Source organism: Oncorhynchus gorbuscha, linkage group LG12, assembly GCF_021184085.1.
Source record: "Oncorhynchus gorbuscha isolate QuinsamMale2020 ecotype Even-year linkage group LG12, OgorEven_v1.0, whole genome shotgun sequence".
NCBI lineage: Eukaryota > Metazoa > Chordata > Actinopteri > Salmoniformes > Salmonidae > Oncorhynchus > Oncorhynchus gorbuscha.
Genome location: NC_060184.1, coordinates 19,233,835 through 19,255,778, shown reverse-complemented (window position 1 = coordinate 19,255,778; position 21,944 = coordinate 19,233,835). Strand labels below are relative to the sequence as shown.

The 21,944-nt window shown below is 43.1% G+C and overlaps 1 protein-coding gene across 7 annotated transcripts in view; it reads right to left on the bottom strand.

The window, feature by feature from the left end:
- The window catches only part of LOC123990658 (ankyrin repeat domain-containing protein 6-like), a 28,674-nt gene extending 7,010 nt beyond the window's left edge, over nucleotides 1–21,664 (bottom strand). For 2 of the 7 annotated variants that reach the window (XM_046291384.1, XM_046291386.1), the window contains exons 1-9: nucleotides 21,266–21,664; nucleotides 9,973–10,316; nucleotides 5,339–5,437; nucleotides 3,913–4,011; nucleotides 3,259–3,357; nucleotides 2,488–2,586; nucleotides 1,931–2,029; nucleotides 1,346–1,444; nucleotides 659–736 (exon numbers count right to left, since the gene is read on the bottom strand). In XM_046291384.1, coding sequence (XP_046147340.1) covers nucleotides 659–736; nucleotides 1,346–1,444; nucleotides 1,931–2,029; nucleotides 2,488–2,586; nucleotides 3,259–3,357; nucleotides 3,913–4,011; nucleotides 5,339–5,437; nucleotides 9,973–10,098 — 798 coding nt within the window. In that variant the 5' untranslated portion in view covers nucleotides 10,099–10,316; nucleotides 21,266–21,664. Of the gene's footprint in view, nucleotides 1–658; nucleotides 737–1,345; nucleotides 1,445–1,930; nucleotides 2,030–2,487; nucleotides 2,587–3,258; nucleotides 3,358–3,912; nucleotides 4,012–4,609; nucleotides 4,994–5,338; nucleotides 5,438–9,972; nucleotides 10,317–21,265 lie in introns of those variants that run through there. The other 5 variants (XM_046291381.1, XM_046291385.1, XM_046291383.1 and 2 more) reach the window with 5 other exon arrangements.
- Between the last annotated feature and the right edge of the window lie 280 nt (nucleotides 21,665–21,944).

Below are 21,944 nucleotides of genomic sequence, written 5' to 3'. Positions count from 1 at the left end.
CTTTCTAGCCATCGCTGATCCTCTTTTCATTTTCCTTTGGTTTTGTCTTGTCTTGTATCACACCTGGTTCCAATGCCATCAATTACATGTTGTGTATTTAACCCTCTGTTCCCCCTCATGTCCTTGTTGGTGATTGTTTGTTAGTAAGCAATGTGCAAGTTATGTTCTGGTGTGCGACAGGTTTTGTACTTGTACCCACTTATATTATTTTGTATATTTTGGTTTTCGGGGTTTTTGAGCACTTAGTAAACTGCTCTGTTTATACCAAGTTCGATCTCCTGCATCTGACTTCCCTGCCTCCAGCACGCACCCCCTTTCAAATGATCAAATCAGTGCTGGTTGAATCAGTAAGTAGTTATTGTTAATCAGTGATGGTTGAATCAGTAAGTAGTTAATTGATAAATCAGTGATGGTTGGTATCTATGGTCGTCTCCCAAGGACTCTGCCCATACTTGCACTTGATGCAGGAACACCTTTACTGCCAACCCACAGGAATGAAGTCAGATAAACACCTGAAGTATCGTAACTCAAGTCCAAACACAGTTGGCAGCATGAGTGTTTCTATATAAATATATAGCGAGATAAGGCAGGCGTGTGAGGTGGTGATAAACACTGCTTGGCTGCCCCTGCTTGTCAGACTAGGTGAACCTGTACTCACCTGAGGCGCTTTGGTCAGGAGAAGGGCTACGTCTGGGTTGTTGTGTTCTCTGGCCTGGTCCAGTGCAGTCTGGCCTGCCTGCACACAGACAGACAAGAGGTCAATCAACACCTAGACTGTGTCCCAAATGGAACTCTTTTCCCTTTATAGTGCACTACTTTTGACCAGGGCTCTGGTCAAAAGTAGTGCACTATATAAAGCAGGGGTATTCAACTCTTTCCCTATGAGGCCTGGAGCTTGCTGTTTTTCTGTTCTACCTGATAATTAATTGCACACACCTGGTGTCACAGGCCTAAATACGTCCCTGACTAGATGGGAACAATGAAAAAATGCAGTGAAACTGGCTTGGAGGTCCAGAGGTGAGTTTGAGGGATATAGAGAATAGGCTGTCATTTGGGACGCAGACCTACTTAGGGATGAATGATTCAACTGTATATGGCACTGAGTTGAGGACGAATATACACATTTATTTCCAAGTAGCTATTTCAGTTGTCAGCATGCCAAAACGTTTCTTGAACAGTATACTATTACTCATCAAAGTCTGCGTGGCTTTAACTGAGTGAAAAACTACACCACTGGCTCGAGAGCGGTGACATTAGTCAAGATGAAGAGGGCCTTTAGAAGTGCATGACTGCTCCAGAGCATAGTGAACACAGTAGGGCCGGGCCCTGGAGGCACTTTACTCACGTTGTTGCGGATGCTGCTGTCTGTTCCTGCCTCCAGCAGAAGCCGCACTGTTTTCTTATGATTCAGCGCAGCTGCAACATGCAGTGGTGTGTCCCCAGCCTTGCCCAGAAAAGAGCGAGAGGGAGAAAGAGAGAAGAAAGAGAGAGAGACTTAGCATACTGAATGTTCCGTTGGATTTTTACGCATCAACAAACAAATACAGAACAATGTTATACGGTCCCTGTTCTGTGCTATTAAAACCTAAATACAGCCATATATTTAATATATCCAGTAGGTTTACTGCACAATGCTAAGACTAAGTTAGGATAAATCAAGGGAAGGACCTTTGACAAAGATATGATTCACACGACAATTATATTTTACATTAAAATAATAAAAGCTACTAAAGTACATTCACATAGTAGTTGTACATGCATCACAATAGCATTTTACAAAAAAATGATAAAGACATTTTAAAAGACATTCTCAGAAAGCAGAGAGTGTCACAGCAGGGTCTCGAGCTGGATACACAACCCCTTCAAATGTCCCAAAAACAAGGTAAAGGCCTCTGTGTGAAAGTAGTGTCAGTCACATGCTCAGACTAACCTGGTTCTTCTCTGCCACGGAGCAGAATGCTCCCAGGAGGATGCGGAGCATGGACACATGGTTGTAGCGGGCCGCTACATGCAGACAAGTGTCACCTACCTGGAACACAATGAAGAGAGACCACCACCACACACAGCTCGAGTTTCCATTCACTCAGATGTTGGGAAAGCAATCAAAGACAGGAGCGTTTTTAATGGCACAGGGAAGTGACTCGAGGACAAATGAACGACACAGAGCTACTTCCTCAGTTCTTGTTGACTGAGAGCAGTTCACCCATGAGGGGAGATTAGGTTTGAAGTGCAGAGTAGAGCACAGAGAGGTACGTAGTTTCATAATTAAGTGACTACTTAAGCATGCAAACTGCTCTGCGGTGGTAGTTAACTGTAGAAAGGCTTCTGTGTCAGCATGGATTTCCTACGCAGTGGTTCAGACATACCATGGGAAGAGTACTGTGGGGTAACAAGCAACATTTTGTGCCACGAAATTAATCTTTCACACAAAATACAGCAGGTTACAAACGGCGCCCCGTAGACTAGCCATAGAGGAAGAGGACTTACATGGTTCTTGCTGTCAGGCCTGGACCCACCCAGCAGCAGGACCTTGGAGCTCTGAGCGTGGCCATTCTGACAAGCAAGGTGGAGGGCTGTGTTTCCTGCCTACATGGACAGAAAGACAGACAGACACCAGGGGTTGTGGTTAATAGTGAGATAACGTTTTGGAACATATTTCCATTTGCAGCTGTATTCACAGGAGGTTGATGGCCAGAATAGAACAAATGGAATGGCATCAAACACATGGCTTCCATGCCATTCCTGTTTCCATGTATTTGATGCCATTCCTGTTTCCATGTATTTGATGCCATTCCTGTTTCCATGTATTTGATGCCATTCCTGTTTCCATGTATTTGATGCCATTCCTGTTTCCATGTATTTGATGCCATTCCTGTTTCCATGTATTTGATGCCATTCCTGTTTCCATGTATTTGATGCCATTCCTGTTTCCATGTATTTGATGCCATTCCATTCCAGACGTTATTATTTTATTTAACTAGGCAAGTCAGTTAAGAACAAATTCTTATTTACAATGACGGCCTACCGGAGAACAGTGGGTTAACTGCTTTGTTCAGGGGCAGAACGACAGCTCAGGGATTCAATCCAGCAACCTTTTGGTTACTGGCCCAATGCTCTAACCACTAGGCTACCTGGTGTGCCCTATTGAACACTAAAAGCTCTCCAGTCATATAATAGTATGCTGTCACAGCACAGGACCTACTGTAACACTGCCTGTTTCATAACCAATCACATCTACAGTATTTGCAGTAAACTTACCTTGTTTTTTGCGTGAATGTTGGCTCCGGCCTTAACCAGCAGTTTGACAGACTGGCTGAAGCCGTGCCACGAGACCTCATGCAGAGCAGTGTTACCGTCCTGCAATAATGAACACAGTCAAGAGCTTTACACATCTACCACCTGACCTCTGGATTATCATACTAGACAACCCTGTTATTGGTTTTCATTCAGTCAAAATAGCTGACATAGCAGGATAAGTAGGAGGTTATGTGTTGAGGCCTACAGGCTCTGGTTTCCTTTAGAGGGTCAGTGTGGCTTTGCTTTCGCTCTACCAGGTGTGGCAGCTGGAGAGTGGCTGTTACCTTTGTAACAATATACACTCTTTCAATCCGCATGGACTTCCACGGTGCTGGCCCTGTATCCCAAATGGCACCCTATTCCCTTTTCAGTGCACTATTTTAACCATGGCCCATGGGGAATAAGGTGCCATTTGGGACGTATCGTATTTCCTTCTCTGGGAATGAATGAGGGTTAAGCCAATTACAGGCCGTATTTTCTCTACAGATTGTCAAATAGCGTTAGTGCTGTCTGACAGTTTGTTGGGATTTAAAATCCCTCTACGCCATTGAGTGAGTGCATTGGGGCTCTGCTTTCAGCCCTGTGTGAGCGCTGTTGTGTGTGTGTGATATGTACCTTGTCCTGTCTGTCCAGAGCACACCCTTCCTGGATGAGGGCAGAGATAACGTCACTGTTTCCCACCACGGCTGCCCGATGTAAGGCTGTCTGCTCACCCTGCATGCACACACAGACACACACAGAGCTCAGTTAGGGGGTTATTTTCCTATCCACACATCAACAATTAGTTCAGAGCTCAATGATGAATACAATATCAAAAGGCAGTAGTTAATTCCTTCTGACTTCAATATGATGGCTCAACGTTTTAGTAGGCTCTCACACAATGAGTACATCATCCATCCAACAAAGTGTCCGGTTGTTATTAACACAAGGAATAACAATGATGTTACAACAATCATCCAACACTGCAGTATGACATCAGATAAGCCTTCATACTATCACAGTATACTACAGTGGGCATCCTCCATACAAAGCAGTGAACACAACCACAGAAGCAGCAGGCAAAAGCACTCAGTTCAGCCCAGCTCTCATTTATGTTCTACCATAAATGGAATTCCTGCAAACATAGAGAACCCTTCTCACAGCAGCTCAACAGAGTGATGTTTAGCAGGCCAGGTTTGACATATCATGAGAAGGGTGGAAGAGAGAAATCAAAAAGAAGCGCTGCTTCCTGTGACCGGAGGAGGATGTGGGGTTTAGTTCGGTCATTCCAAGCAAGATAACTAAGAGGCGTGCTGAAGAGCTTTTCTCTAACCTCCTTCTTCACTCTCCCTGATCTCCCAGGCCCAGTCCCAGCAGCTTTCCTCCACTGCTGTCTCTCTCTCCCCTCCTCCTTCTCGGGGCCACTCACCCCATTGGTGGCTGGGGACACGCTGCGGCCCATTCGGGATCGGGAGCTCATTGACCAGATGGAGAGAATTTGGGAGCGCCAGAGGTTTGGGCCGTTATCTGTAGGTGTGGGACTGGGGAGGGCTAGGGGGGATGACCTCCCCCCAGGGGGTGAGCCCTGTGGAGGGCTGCTGTATCCCTCAACATGGCAGTCCAAATAATCCCACTCTAGGTCACTGGAGGTCATTACAATACTACTGTGACAGTCTTAGAGAAATAGAAAAGGTGTCCGCACGCAGGAGAAACCACACTGCAACCAAACAGACCAGCAACCAGACTCAAAACCTTCATACAATTGTGTTATTTGTGTGTTTAAAAGGTAACCTCGCACACATTTAAATGTCTAAGTTAAACATTCTGGAGTTTGTTTGCGTGAATGTATAAATATTACATGGTGTAATATTGGTATAAATATTACATGGTGTAATATGGGTGTGATGTTCATTTGGGAAGATTCTGAGCGACACTAATGCAAACGACAGAGAACACAAAGCAATGGTCCACACACACATTCCTTTTCACAGTCATGACTGCAGTGCAAGCTGGAAACATGGAAAGAGCAAATGAAAGGCAGCATATAAACAGACAGTCTTACGTCGTCCTGGATGTCAAGATCGCAGCCGGCCTTCAGCAGAATGCGCAGAACCTCGATGTGGCCCTTGTAGGAAGCCAGGTGCAGGGGACTTCTGCCGTACTGTGGACACAGAACACACACTCTCACACACACACATAAGAGAGGGGCACAGCAACTGAAGAAAGATACAGCAGGTGAAGCCAACCAGACTGTATGTCAGTATCCCCAACTGAAGCCAACCAGACTGTATATCAGATGAAGCCAACCAGACTGTATATCAGTGGTGAAGCCAACCAGACTGTATATCAGTGTGCCAACTCAGACTGTATATCATCCCCAACTGAAGCCAACCAGACTGTATATCAGTGTCGCCAACTGAAGCCAACCAGACTGTATATCAGTGTCCCAACTGAAGCCAACCAGATTGTATGTCAGTATCCCCAACTGAAGCCAACCAGACTGTATATCAGTGTCCCAACTGAAGCCAACCAGACTGTATATCAGTGTTGCCAACTGAAGCCAACCAGACTGTATATCAGTGTCCCCAATTGAAGCTAACCAGACTGCATATCAGTGTCCCAACTGAAGCCAACCAGACTGTATATCATTGTCACCAACTGAAGCCAACCAGACTGTATATCAGTGTCCCCAACTGAAGCCAACCAGACTGTATATCAGTGCCCCCAACTGAAGCCAACCAGACTGTATATCAGTGCCCCCAACCAGACTGCATATCAGACACAGAGAGACTGACAATGTGTCTACAGGGCAATCGTATTCATTAACACATGGCTCTGTCATCATGGCACAGCAGTTAGCCGCATGCAATCTGTCCCATTTGAATAATGAGTCGCCAGTAAACAAACAAATGTTTAATCCACAGATGGTTTAAAAGAAGCTAGGATGGAGAGAGAACCTCTACAGCTGCTTATGGATTAGCTGCCCACATTCTCCGGCTCTAAGGCCAACAATTATTGGACCTGCAGCCTGCTATGGAGCAAATGTGACTTTACAGTTTTTGGAGGTTTATCTTTCTATAGTAATAATGGATTGTTTGCCAGGATAAATCAGTGATGCTACTCGACACCACGATCATATACTGTATTGGATTATGGAAAGGTTAGACATGGCAGATACTCTTCATGAAATGTGCCTTTTCTTATAACAACTGAAAAGGAATATAAAGTGTACTTAAGAGATATCTGGAGTTAAGTTAATGTAAACAAATTATCTCAGTAAATCCTAAAGCCTTATACCAAGATACATAACCCTATCTCTCCCCATAGGCTAAGGTAAAGCACAGTAACTATCTGGAAGTGAGAAAATAAAATGCAACTGTGTGCTAACCAGCAGCGATGCGTGGGTAAAATCACTAGGGAACCTATGTGTTGTAATAATTGTGTTGTTTGCTCTATAACCTGTTAGTTCATATGCCTTGCGACCATGATATATACTGTAGGCCTAAAGTCCGAGACAATAAGAAGACACAGAGGCAGAATAAATTTAACCACACCTTTGTTTCATCTCAAAACCGGAGGGCAGCTTCTGTCCGGTAAAATCCACAAAACATATTGCATGTAACAAACAGTTACAAACTATCTGAGTTTACCTTGTATCTTTTATTTCAATATTTGCACTAAGCACACTCTCTTAGCACACTCACAGGGCCCTACACACTCACAGGACCCTACACACTCACAGGGCCCTACACAGTCACACACACTGTCAGTCCAACACACACACAAACCCTCACTCCATCATCTGCTCACTTACACATAATATGCACATACATTTATACTGACTCTACACACCCTCACACCCACTCACATACTAGCTGTTGTTACTCTGTTTATCTTATATCCTGTTACCTAGTCCCCTTACCCCTATACATATCTACCTTCATCACTCCAGTATCCCTGCACATTGAAAATATGGTATTGGAACTGACTTTAAAAAATATATTTCCTGTATATAGTATGCTTATTTGCTTACTTACTTCATTGTGTATTTCATATTTCCTATTCTTATTTTTTTGTGGAGTTTCTTAAAAGTAATACATTGTTATTGATTATTGCATCGTTGGGTTTTGTGTTTGCAAGAGAGGCATTTCACTGTATTTGTGCATGTGACATTAAAACCTGAACCAGACAGCATCAGATAGATGGCCTCTAAATACAGAGACAGGGGGGCACTGTTACACTTGCTTTGATGCTTTTTTCATGCGAGATACATTCAGCCTCTTCAGTATTGAAGGAAAATTATGAAATAAAGAGAGACGAAAGATCAATTCGTTTAGATGTTTTTCTTGGTCCATTCTTTTGGGAAGCCTGGCTTCCCTTGACATCCACGAATACTGGTGCTGTCTGTGTGCTGCAGAATTCCTCTCCAGAAACATGCAGCTGGCAGCCATTTTGAATTATCTGTCTGAGATAATACAATGTAATTAGAGGTCAGGTGTGCATTGACAGACTGCAATCACAAAGAACTACATCAACGCAACCCCCTCATTAACACCTCACCCTCACAGCGCTCCATTAAACAGAGAGATGGGAGAAGCCACAGTTCCTTCAGCAGGGGAAGCTGGCGTGCTACATGGGTGCGGCTTGACACTACCTGGTATTCACTAGGGCCAGGCAGGGGTTGAATTTCACTGGGCCAGGCTTGGAGGGCTGCCATGGAATTGTCTCAGGTAAACACCAGTCATAGGCCCAGGGTGAGGTCTGTTCTGTTATCCCAGAAGACTGTAGCTGGACATGGACTGAGCCTGCTCTCTATTCTGTGGCCTGGTGTGACCTCAGAGAGACACACGACTGGTTATTTATTTTTTATCTTACCTTTATTTAACTAGGCAAGTCAGTTAAGAACAAATTCTGAAGTCCTAGGAACAGTGGGTTAACTGCCTTGTTCAGGGGCAGAACGACCTTGTCAGCTCAGGGATTCGATCTTGCAACCTTCTGGTTACTAGTCCAACGCTCTAACCAGTAGGCTACCTGCCGCCCCGTTATATTCTAACTCCTCTCTTTCTCATTCTCAAAACAGTTTTTATCTTCCTGAGGAACTAAACCATCCAAATTGACAGCACACATTCTGTAAAGCCAAGGCATGCAATGATGATAGGTTATTGTCATATTGCGGTAACACTTGACACTTTACCTCACACTCCCCACTACTACTCCCTTCCCCTGAAGCAGAGGCATTTCCAACTGAAATGTAATCCTTATATTCCTGGGCTTAGTATTTATTAGGGCTCACTGCCAAAAAAAAAAAAATAGAGCCAATCACAATATTATCAAAGAGACAGAGAGGCCTAACAAATGTAGCCATGTAAGATAAATGGTCATATTTATTCAGTCATTTATTCACATTTCACTAAGTGCTGCGCATTTAACAATGTCCTCCCTATAAAGAATTACCAATTCATTTCCTGAAACAAAATGTGCAGCAGCTTGATACATTTAAGAGGAATGAAAGCAGAGAAGAAAAGCTTCTGCCAAGAGACGTGTCCTGTTATCGAGGAAGTAAATGTATTAGGCTCAAGAAAAAATGCCTCTGCCTGCCTTATTGACCAGTATCACATTGCAGTCTATAAAGAGAAAGACTGGAGATCTGAGGAAGATCTCCCTCAACACCTCAGGTCTGTACCAGAGCTGCTCTGACAGAGACACAAAGGAAGACCATTCACTTCACAGACAGACAGGACTGCTACAGTAGCGCATGACTTCAATCAATCACGTCTAGCTGTGACTCTCTCAGCAAACACCCCAAAACTGACAGCTCAAGATAGATTCACTGTCAAATTGACAGCACACATTCTGTAAAGCCAAGGCATGCAATGATGATAGGTTATTGTCATATTGCGGTAACACTGTTGGTTCCAGCTGAACATACTGAATTTCATCTGTCTATATTAAATGTGTCACTCTTGCATTTGTACTGCACTTCTCCTCTGGTCCTTTAAGTGCACAAGCTTGTGGCTACATGGAATGTGCATGACGTGACACACACACGGTTAAGGTCAGCCTCAGACAGAGACCCTCACGGACCTGTTCATTTGTCATCAACGCCAATGCATTCCTATTCCTTTCCAAATACTCCAAATTCCAACAGCTCCTTCCTGTAAAATAGACCTACTGACATTCTGTGGTGAAACATGGTAGTTTTACACACCGACCAGTATTTAACAGGCATACACTGTATATGCCTATTAGTGTATCCAAGAATCAGTTAGGATTATAATATGGTCATATGCTCCTCTAGTCCCACTAACCATTTTACATTGTGCTGTAGAGGGGATCTAATCAGAGCATGAAATACAGATACAACCATACAATACACATAAATCTGCCCATGGTCGTTGTCCTGGTGGCCCAATGAGGCTGCAGTTGAGTGAGACACAGTACCCACACAAATCCACCCATATTGGTGAATGGCTACACACAGACACAGTACCCACACAAATCCACCCATATTGGCGAATGGCTACACACAGACACAGTACCCACACAAATCCACCCATATTGGCGAATGGCTACACACAGACACAGTACCCACACATCTGACGGGGAAAAAAGGATGACGACTACTACTTATATACACATTAAAAAGACAAACGTGTGATAAACACACAAGGAGACCACCTCCTCTGCTCCACTCACCTTGGTGACAGCTACTTTGGCGCCCTTGTTGATGAGCTGGACCACATTGTCAGCCTGGCCCTTGTGGGAGGCTACGAGGAGGCGCTCGGACAGTGCGAGGACCGCAGCCTCATCCTGCTGGCTCATGTAAGCAGGGTAAGTGAAGCACTGTCTCCAAGACACGGTGCTCCAAGGAGAGGGTGGGTTGGGGTGGGGGGGGGGGGGGGGGCTGACACCCACACCCACACTAACTCATCACCGACACACACAGGGGTAGTGGGCAGAAAGAGAGGAGAAGAGGAGAGAAGAGAGGGCTTGGACCTCTGGACACTCCCAGGTTGGCTCCCTCATGTCATCCTCAGTGCCTGCAAGAGAACAGGAAACACATGTGGTGGTAACAAGCTAGCACATGTCACATGGTAGTGTAGAAGACTAGCAAACAGGAAGCCAGGAGGGAATGGGGGGAATAGATTGAGATTTCAATGGTGATTGCATCATTGCTACTAGCTACCTAGCCCACTATATCCAGCTGTGGGAATTGGGAAAACAGGCCATTTCCTGTTGGGGAGACAACAGCTGTAGAATAGCTCTGTCTTTTAAATGAGTTTCTACATGTTGAAAAGGAGTGATCAACAACAACAGAGGAGAGTGCCATCCATACAAACACTTTGGTTTTCACTTTTTATGTCATACCATCAGACACAACGCCATAGAAAAGCTCATAAAAACAGCCATAACCAACCACAGGAATCAGACTTATGCGGTAAGTTGAGTGAGAGTTGGTGTGACCGCAGGCAGAGTGACTCACTGGAAAAAAGGCTGTCTTTCCAGGAGTTCCTACCATCATTACAACCCATCAACGTGTTGAGCTGTCAAATCTGTCAATGTTTCTACCTGAGTCAGAGGAACTAGTTCACGATTAACCAAGCCAGCAATTGGTGAAACGCAGTATAAGGTACTCAATGTAGCTTATTAGCTCAATTATAAGACTGAGCATCCTCCAGGCTGTATTCAGTCATGCTTGTTGAAACCGAGTAAACTGCAGAGGAAATGGTACATTGTCATTTTAGACTAAGTATGTGTGCTTGTTGAAGTTACTAATGGTGGTCTGACAGCTTGTTATGCGTTTGTTTCATCATTATGACAGGTGATGAGGTCACCTAGCTATCTTCTCAAGTATCAGAGGACACCGCCACATTAAGCAATATGACAAAATAATGATTTCTTCCATTCAGCCCCATAGACATTATATGGGTTTGTAAAGATATACCAGAGAAGGCTATACCAAGACAAAAGGATGTGCGCATAATATAGCATGTCAATGCATACTTTCAATACAGGCCTATTGTTCCCCCCCCCCCCCCCCAGTCTTAGGAGTGGTTAGGAAGCAGTCCTTATTTACATGTCTTAACATGGCTCACTATCTGGTTAGAGTGCTTCGAATGTATTAGTCGTATGTACAGGATACACATGGCATACACCATCCAATGAAATGCTTACTTGCAGGTTCCTCGACAATCCAACAACAATAATAAATAAGTAAATATAAGAATAGGAACATAAAGTAAATGGCTCAGTAGGATAAAATAAAGATTTTAGCATAAGTATAATACATGAAGACACAGAGTATAGTCCAATATTTACACGTGTATCATTTCTTCCGTTTCAATCTATATGTGCTATCAACGGAGTCAGGTGAATGAAATGCAATGATCCAAGAAGTTAAGTTAATGGGCTGGTAAATCTAAAACTTTACATTCCAGGGACAGCTGAATATATATACCAAGGAGAAACAGCATTACATTATGAAATAGCCCACCATGTAATCCTGTAAAGTACAAGTCCTAATTATGTAATGCTAAGGAATCTCAGTCTACCGCTTGGTCCAGCACACCTACTATAAGGTTTCAGTCACACCTATTTCACAAGCACCACCCATAGCTAAGTGAGAACAGAGGGGGACAAAATAACCAAACAAGTCATGCTATGTCTTAATGATAGTTTGGTCTGTCTCCTTTAGCCCCACCTCCTATCAACTTAAACAGAGGGTCTAGATAAATCTCTTTGAAGGGCTAAATAACTTAGACAAGCAGGCTATACTGCAGCCATAGATCATAAGTCTGTTGAAACACTTTAAAACATCTGTTTCATCAGGGATATATGCTAGATACCTATCTAATCCCCATATGGTTGTTCTGGGTTCTGCTGGCTGGAAGCAAAGGTTTCATCTCTTCTCAGTGGGGGCTTCTGAGGGCTCAGAGGCCTTTTATCCTGGCCCCTTGGTGTAGAGTGAGAGAAAAGGAGCTGGCCTTCTCCTCTACCAGTGTGGCTTTAATGGAGTTTCTCACAGTCCCTCACACCTCCAATGCCTGGACCCAATTAACTGGATTTGTGTTGGTGAGTCTGATACAGCACTCCGATTAAAGATCCCTTTCAGGTGCCTCTAATCTGGGGGCCATCTGATCCGCTCGCTGTAAAGCATCAAGGTGGGTGCATCCTGACACAGCTAACGGCACCCAGCTCTGTGTAATCTCTGACTTCTGTCAACCATTACGGAAGGAAAGGAGGGGCCATGGTACAACTTCACCTATTAACTCTCAGTTCCTCTCTAAGTTCACATCAAATGTCACTGTCATAAAGAACTGTTGTTTGGGGAATTAAATTGAAAATCTAAGTGGGAATAATGGTATCAGACAGGGCTGTTCCATCTCGTCTCATGAGATTCTCTTGTTCCGAAGGCACCTTACATGTCCAAGGATACGACTCTGAAACATGAGACCAACCTGAGCTCATTATTAGCTCAATTATCCCTCTTTCTAGAGGAAGTGAGAGATTCCGAACAAACAGTCATTACTATTTTCCTGTGAACACTCATTGTTCAGCTCCGATCTGGAGAGGAAGAGGCACGTCCTATCAGATCCCCTGAGTCTAATCTACTTTGACAACAGTTGTGTAAAGTGATTAAGTAAAAATAATTTAAAGTACTATTTAAGTTGTTATTGGGGGTATCAGTACTTACTTTACTATTTATATTTTTGACTACTTTTACTTTTATTTCACTACATTCCTAAAGAAAATAATGTACTGTTTACTCCATACGTTTTTCCTGACACCCAAAAGTAATCGCTACATTTGAATACTTAGCAGGACCGGAAAATTGTCAAATTCTCATCTTATCAAGAAAACATCCCTGGTCATCCCTACTGCCTCTGATCTGGCGGACTCACTAAACACATGCTTCATTTGTAAATCTCTGAATGTTAGAGTGTGCCCCTGGCTATACGTAAATTAAATCAACAAGAAAATGTTGCCATCTGGTTTGCTTAATATAGGAAATTTGAAATGATTTATACTTTTAGGTTTGATACATAAGAATATTTTTAAAATTACATTTACTTTAGATTTTTAAGTATATTTAAAACCAAATACTTTTAGGCTTTTACTCAAGTAGTATTTTGCTGGGTGGCTTTCACTTTTACTTGAGGCATTTTCTATTAAGGTATCTTTAATTTTACTCAAGTATGATGATTGGGTACTTTTTCCACCACTACTCTAATGGCTGTAGTGTGTTGAAATCATTTCTCTGCTAAATAAAGTATCTCACACAAACATGCATGCACACACACACACAAATACAGTTTTGCATGTCTGATGTACACTGTACACCATACTAACAGGGACAGACAGTATTATTGTTGGTTCACTGGAACAGTCATTTCAGAGTTCTGCATTGCTACAGGCCAACATCGTTAAGTCTATGAAAATATAAAAACATATGCATCTAGAAATTAAACTCTCTACTCTGGTTTGAATGACCCATTGCACAGTGAATGCATTGCAATGCTATTAATTTTCTATTCTTTGTAAAGATATTCCTGGATGTACCACAGCTGTCAGGTTAAACAATAGATAATTGAAGTCAGGTCCTTTCAATTGAACACCAGGGACCTCATTGAAGATAGTTAGTTACCACATGTAGGCTATAATTCTGATCAAACAGTACAGTAGCCGTCATGTGGAACTATGCTTGTCAGGCCAAGGGTGATCACGCTAAGATAAGCGTTAACAAGTCGAACAAGCATAGCAGATCCAAAACTGCTGCCGTGTTTAGAAAACACTGTGCCTTTTCTATAACTCTTCATTATCTATTATGCACAACTAGCCCATCTTTACTGTCCTCTAATCTTCTGTCACTTTAAAACAGAAGAATAAAAAATATTTTCAATTCCCAAATATGCCATGTTTCAGTTTCAAATCTGAACAGGGGAATTTCCTCCAGACAAGCATTCAACCTTAAATCCTATAGAATCAGAGAGAGAGCTCTCATGCTTTCATGAGGCCAATATTTAAAAGTCTGACTGGAGAGTCCAAGAGCAGATTTTCTTGCAATACTAACCAACAACTCATTCCACACACAGCTATAAAACTGTCAATGATTTCATCACACTGAAGCTTCTGAAGGAGGAAGCCAACTCCTCTGTCTGGGTCTAACAGGTAAAGACATTCCAGACCGCTTTATCTATAGAGAGTCCAAATGAAAGGTCCTGAGGGGGGTTAGTCAGTGTTGTATGCACCCCACCCAGGGTGAGAAAAGCTATGTATTACACCCTTTCAATCTACAGAATGTCATGCATGGACACTTCAACACACAACTGAAGATGGATTGAAATGTTTTTCATTGACAAGGGACACTTTAACACGGACATTTCAAATGTGAATAGGTGAAAAGGTCGTAATCGAAAGAAAACGTATGCCTATGCCCAAATTACTATTCTATGTATCAGGATGGAATGTGCTAGAAATAGTCAAAGAAGAGTCCTCTGCATACTTTTGAGAGACCATTTCTTTGAGTTTAAAATGGTGGTTAAATGCATTATGGTAACATTTGAATGACTCCCTCCTGCCAGCTGAGAAATGAATAAAATTAAGCAGGGAGAACGTTTCTCCCCCTCTGCATTCTTGTGGGTCTCCATAAGAGGTCTGTTCAGCCAGATAGCCACACAAAAAGGCTGGCAGAGCAGGGCTACTCACATGCAGCTAGGCAACTGGGCTTTTGTGCGAACCTTTCAGGAACTCAGGACTCGGTTCAAAACTTTTAAAAAATGCCAAGCTCCCTTTGTTTTTCAGACCAGTTTTGAGAGCGAGGAGGCCCTGGGGACATGTTTTTTTCTTCAAAATCAGACGAACTGAAAAACAACTTCTTTTCATACAGGCATGTTTTACGACTGCTAGATTTAACCCTCTCCTCCCTCAGTGTAGTATTATCTATTCCTGGATTGGCAGCGAGGCATCTAGTGAATCTGAGGGAAAGTCAGGTCTTCAGAAGGTCTCCATCCACACCAATGGGTAGATGGGTGGGCTTGTCTTGGACACTGAGGTGATACAGGGGTCAAACTTATTAAAGGAGGCTGGTCATCACCAAACTAGCTTAAACACGTTGGAGTGTCTTAGAATGCCGTTTATTCCTTAAACTGTCAAATAGCAACAACAAGAGGTAAGACAAAATACTCCCAGGCATAACTCTCTAAACCGTGGGTCACTGCCATGCATTAGCCTATGCTGTTGTCCTGACATCAGACATGTATCAAGACTCTAGGCTACATTTGTTTAGAGATAGAAGAAAACCTTGTGAAAGCGAAGAGCTGGGTGGCTGAAATTGTCCATACTTTGGGGATTTTGACCCACAGAAATGAACAAATGTCACATCTGATGAAACTATTGACCAAGTTCATGTCTACACCAACTGTATGACTATGTTATTACACAATGAAATGAATCCTTCTTGAACTGATTTAAATTATATTAAAAATAGTGCAATATGGGATGGTGACGATATTACAGTGCCTTCAGAGAGTATTCATATCCACTGACATATTCATATTAGTTACAGCTGGAATTTAAAATGGATTAAATAAATGTTTTTTTCTCACCCATCTATAAACAATACCCCATAATGACAAAGTGGGAACATGTTTTTAGAAATGTATTGAAAATGAAATACATTTACATTTACATTTAAGTCATTTAGCAGACGCTCTTATCCAAATACCTAACTTCCTAAGAATTCACACCCCTGAGTCAATAAATACATGTTAGAATCACCGACTGTATGTAGCAGCCTACAGACCTAACTATACTACATAGTGAAAAAGTCTCAAGTTTTAACACTACTAGCCATATATCTTCCTGCTCTTAATCATCAATGTAACTTTGTCAGAATTAAAGGGTCAGTTGTCAGCCGTCAAGAAGTGAGAAAACGACACACCTGAGTAAGTGCACAGTCCTTGATATTCATGAAGCATGTCAGGAATTCTGCTGCTCAGAGGTTCTCAGTTCTAGACTCCACTGAAGTTGTTGGTAAGTGTGAGGATTTCAGGACTGCTGTATGACAATTGTTGGAGGTTTTAAGAATATCGAACAAAAATGTAGGATCAATATAGCTGCGAGCAGTAAGGAAACAGGGTACTGGCTTATGAGCAGGCTGAAAGAGACAGTTGCTCGGAAGCAACTCTCTATCGCTGCCAACACCCCTAATATTGGTGTAACTATGAAAGAAGTGTCTTTTTTACCCATGTTCAAAATAGCTAACATGAACTAGATAAGTGAAACTAGTGTTGCTATGGCATCACAACACCCAACTTCTCCTACTATTACATTACACGGTGTGCTTTTAAACGTCACAAACACCACAAACACTATTCTTGTTGACAGAAACAAAGGATTTCCCAGGGGGGCGCAATATTTTCAGACACCTGGCAACAGAAACAGTATGGGGAGCCAGCCAACACTGCAGGGCCTTCATTTACTGGAGAGTGAGTCAGGGTGATGCTCACCTCCACCTGAGACATGCACATAGCAGAGCACAGGACAGAGCCGTTCCAAACAACAACATTACATCCACACAATGTGACATAGAACCAACATGCTAGAATGAACATACAATTGTGCTCTTAGATTTCTAAGCTGCCGGCGGTTGTCTAACATTCCCATTAGTGAGGGCATTTTCTCCCTTCATTTGTTTAAGCTCACATCCATCCACCTCATCACAACAAGAGTATGTATTTCTTTAGCACGCTCTGGGGCATAGCCTAGCCTCACACAGGGAGTTAACCTTTCGTGTTCTGGACCAGCTGTACCTCTACTGTACCAGAGATGATCTCTCTCTACTCTTACATAAACCTTCCAGAGCTAGCGCCCGTGGAGACACAGGGGGTTACATAAGAAGCCATACAGCCACAGAAAGATGAGATGAGTCTCTGGATTGGAAGAGAAGACCATGCTTGTCTGTGTCAGGGTGTCTGCTAGAGCAGTTTCACTAACTCAGTGAGCTGCCGGGCCGGCCGGGCCCCCTTTGGGTCAAGCAGCTTTGTTGTCTGTAATGAAGTTAGCAGAGACAAGAGTCTGACCCCAAAAAATAGTGATCTATCGAATTATCTGGCATGCTGGAGGGGTGTTCCCCAGTGAGTTTTGGAACAGGGATCAGCGACCTGATTGGATGATGACTGAGAAGAGTGTTCAGTGCAGAGCGGGATTGGCTCCCCGGCCCTGGATTTAGTCAAACTCAGCCATCTGTCTTTCCCCACACCACCTCCAGCAGAGAGAGAGAGAGAGAGAAGAAAGAGAAGAGAGGAGAAAGAGAGCGAGAGAGCGAAAACCAGATTAAATCAAAACTTTGACCCGTTCACTAATCCCCAAATCTATTTCAGGGCCTTTAGCCCTGGTCCTTCCAGGGTTGGCGCCTCAGGAACCGTTGACATATTTAAGGACTTAATTTCTGAGGGGAGGATCTTTTGATTGTTGTCATGGTGTCACTCAAAGTTGTATGGTAACAATCATGTTAAAAAATTATCAAAATAATCACTCCAAGATCATATCAAATACTATCAAACGAAGCAATTCTGAATGTATATTTTGGGCAACTTGTGAGTGTAGCCTAAAAGGCGCTGCATGCCAAATCCGATGTCTGCATTTACGGTGATATGTCCTCTGCAGAAGTCATGGCATTCATACTTCTCGCGCCCCACAATGTTACAAAATTGGAGAGGTGCACGGCGATGCGGTACAAAGCGCAATTTGGCCTCTGTGTGCCTCTGAAGATCCCGCAATTGCATCATACCATCCATACGGATCCTCCAACCACATTTTCGGATAAAGCATAAATGGGCTCTAAGCCTTGATGCAGGGATGGGCAGGCCCTCAGATAACCCCCCCCCCTTCCCCCCAAAAAATCAGTCAGTCTCAACATACTGTTGCGATTTAGAATACACCAGGTGCACTTTCTAAATGGTGTTGTGCATCAGCAGTTGTTATCTGGTTGTCAGTCACTGATAGTCAGTCAATTAGCCCATGTCAGCCTGCGAGCAACTGCAGTCCCTCATGATGAGTTCAGATTTTTATGGTCCCGACCCCCATCAAAGTTGCCCATCCCTGCCTTGAGGCAAGAACATGCTCAAGGCTAGCTAGTGTGCTGTTGTTACTCTGAGGCCGTTGGACAGTGATAATGAAGCTGTTCTGTGTGTGATTGATGGCTGCCAGATGTGAGATTGGAGATAATGCTGGGGTCATGTTGTATGGCTCCTGAGTGGCGCAGCAGTCTAAGGCACTGCATCTCAGTACTTGAGGTGTCACTACAGACACCCTGGTTCGATTCCAGGCTGTATCGCAACCAGCTGTGATTGGGAGTCCCATGGGGAGGCGCACAATTGGCCCAGCGTCATCCGGGTAGGCAGTCATTGTAAATAAGAATTTGTTCTTAACTGACTTGCCTAGTTAAATAAAGGTTACACATGGCAGTAAAGCTATTTACCTCTACAATAGAACAGCCCCCTTTAACACCCCTCAGATAACGATGGTATCTTGATGGAAAGGGTTCTAGGCTGACAGTTGGTCCTAATCCAAATTAAAGGCCAATGACTGAACTCCTAGTGACCTTCTAGTCTTAGGAAGTATGACTATTTCCTTCCAGATATAAGGTCATAACAAAACCTCCTTATCTTTGTCATCATATAGCACTTATAATCTCAACATCAAAGGTATTACCAGCAGACACTGACAATGAATAAGTGAGGTTTGGGATGTTGTCGTTACAAGACCAGCACTGCCACAGTAATACACACACACACTTCCAGCTGTGGGAAGCTACTGTACTGACCAAAGACTCTAGACTGGCCAATCAAGTCATCATAATCATCTGATTTGGATTCATTGTCCTGGACCACTGAACAGAAAAGGGCCCTGTGTTAGTCAGATGGAGGCTTTCCTTTTAGTGCTTTAGTCTACAAAGATTTTCTTCACCCATGAGTTACATTAAATACACACTCGCTCTCTCTCTCTCTCACACACACACACACACACACACACACACACACACACACACACACACACACACACACACACACACACACACACACACACACACACACACACACACACACACACACACACACACACACACACACACACACACACACACACACACACACACAGCTCTCTCTTTCGGTCTCCTCACATACAGCCACAAAGGCACAGACACACACACACGATAACAAGTGCACAGCAAGGGGGACTGCCAGCCTTTCCAGCCAGTCTCCAGCTGGAGAGGACTAATGAATGTTAATGTGTGAGCTGAGGGGCAGCCCACCCTGCTCCCCAGAAGAGAACACTCACTCCCCCTGCTACCACTGCTTTGTTAACAGCTTCTCTGTTCAGCCTGCCTCTGAAAGGAAGGACCAAACATCAATATTTTCTCTATTCTTCAGTTATCTGCGCTAAAACACTTAATGATAGCAGATTTGACTGTGCTGAAAGAGCAAGGTGCTGTGGGTAATGACAAGCATTTATTGTTTCAAGAAACCAATAGAGGTTTAGATCCCCTGCTAGGCAAAAGACTGAAGAAATCTTTCTTTATTGTGCCACCAGGCTATTCACTTGCTCCTTCAATGGCCCACTAGGCAGCTTGAGCTCCTATTAAATCCCAAGTAAAGACCAATTTACAAAATGATTTATGTCTAAAAGTGCACTTCTGTTTTACAATCTCCCCATTAGACTTGCATTCCCTAAAATGTCAATTAAAAAGACAAAACATCAAGCAGTAGTTGGCTAGTAGCCCATCATAAAATGGCTCCTTCCTTAGCACTTATCTTGTACACTGATAATAGGCATTGTCTCACCACCTGGGAAGAAAAACCATAATCAATGTAAAAAAGAATCTCTGGTTTCCTGATCTCATATGAGTTTAATGGGCCCCCTTCCATTATGAGTAATAATTTCCCCATTACACACCAGGTGCCCTACTGACCTCTAAATCACACTGGCCCCGCTAATCAGCTCCCCAGGGAACCCAGCAGAAGGCCAGGCGAGGGAGACATCTAGGCAACTCCTACACACACAGACTACATGCATGAACGCTTTCATGATAAGCACAAGACTGAATAGTGAAGTCAAGACACTAGGCCTATTCAGCACCCTCAGGAAAACAGAATTCAAATCACTCATTCTGTATTAACATTGATTGGGATATTATTTCCAGCTAACTGAAAACCAGTAGCCTCCTTTACAGAGTGAGCAAAACTGCTCAAAGTAGTCATTGTGCAGAGAGTTATATGGTTTGTTTAAGTTTCAATCATTGTTTTTTTGTTTGACACACATACAGTGTCAGTCTGTTACAGTGGAATTTCCCCTTTACATTTATATAATCGTTCTATTAAAGTGACTTTTGTACAGCCTAGAGGGATTTCTGCTCATTATTTCCTTGTAACAGAGTAATTACCTTCGACCTGCAATTTATAATGATAAGGCCCTTACTTACAAGCTCCTCTTACATTCCACTGATATGCAAAATTAGGTCATCTCAACGTGTTCCTTTGATATACCTCCTAGCTTCTTCAACTATCCACTCCATCTGAAACTTTCTCCCTTTCTCTCCACCCAATGTAAGATAGGGCATTCAAGTTCTGAAATAGATCAACTATTTGATTCATTTGGATTTATATGACATAGTGGCAGGTAGGCTACCCATAGGCACGTGGAATTCTACTAGGGAGGCTACCCATCTAGGAGCCAGACAAGGGTGGTCTCCTTCTGCATAAAACTGTTGAAAAGGCATACATTTCTGTCTCAAATTGTCAATAATACAAATGGCAAAAAAATCGAATTTGATCGAAACAGCCTAGGCTACACAGGTCTCAGATTGAACATGATTAAAAAGAAACCAAATATTATATTTATTAATGAATTTCGAGAATAGAGAATACGCTAGAAAAACCCATCATCAGCCTACACAAAACTGAAAAAGTAGCAGATATTAAGCTCATACCAAAATGTTCCCCGCGTAATTCCCCAGACGAACTCTCCGTCCGATTACAAATCCTTTGGAGATAAACCCAATTCCAAGCACGAGACGCGGTGCGGGGTGTGTGCGGGGTGTTTAAAGGTAACAAGAAACTTGAGGCGACGTCGATGGCTCGGTTTATCCAGGCAGAGAGTAAAAACATAGGGTCCGCAGAGAGTAAAAACATAGGTTCCACAGCGAGGCGCACTGAGTCCCAAGTAAACTCCGTCAGAGTATGTCTTGACACAACCGCCCGTTCAGTCCAATTTACATATCAATAGCTCGTGACAGCCTCTGTTAATGAGGTGAAATGAAGGAGCGCTGATAAGATTCAACTGTTTGGAAAGAGACACAGTCCAGTCCGCGTCAACCAGCCTGTGGACAGCAACTGGCCAGTCACTTTATTTCCTACTAGAAAGTGAAATGCAATCCCTGTCATTTCGATTGTATGCTCAACAGGCTCCTCATGCTATGAAATTCCTTACTGTCTACATTCTACAACCCTAGTTCTTTATTAACCAGCCATTAACAACGGTTACTCTGGGTCTGAAAGAGGGTATTTCATTAACCAACAATCAGTTTTGCAAAATCCTACTGAACAAGCACCTAAATTAGGTAATTGGGGCATGCAAGATTATCCAAATCTGGATCATAATGTTTACTT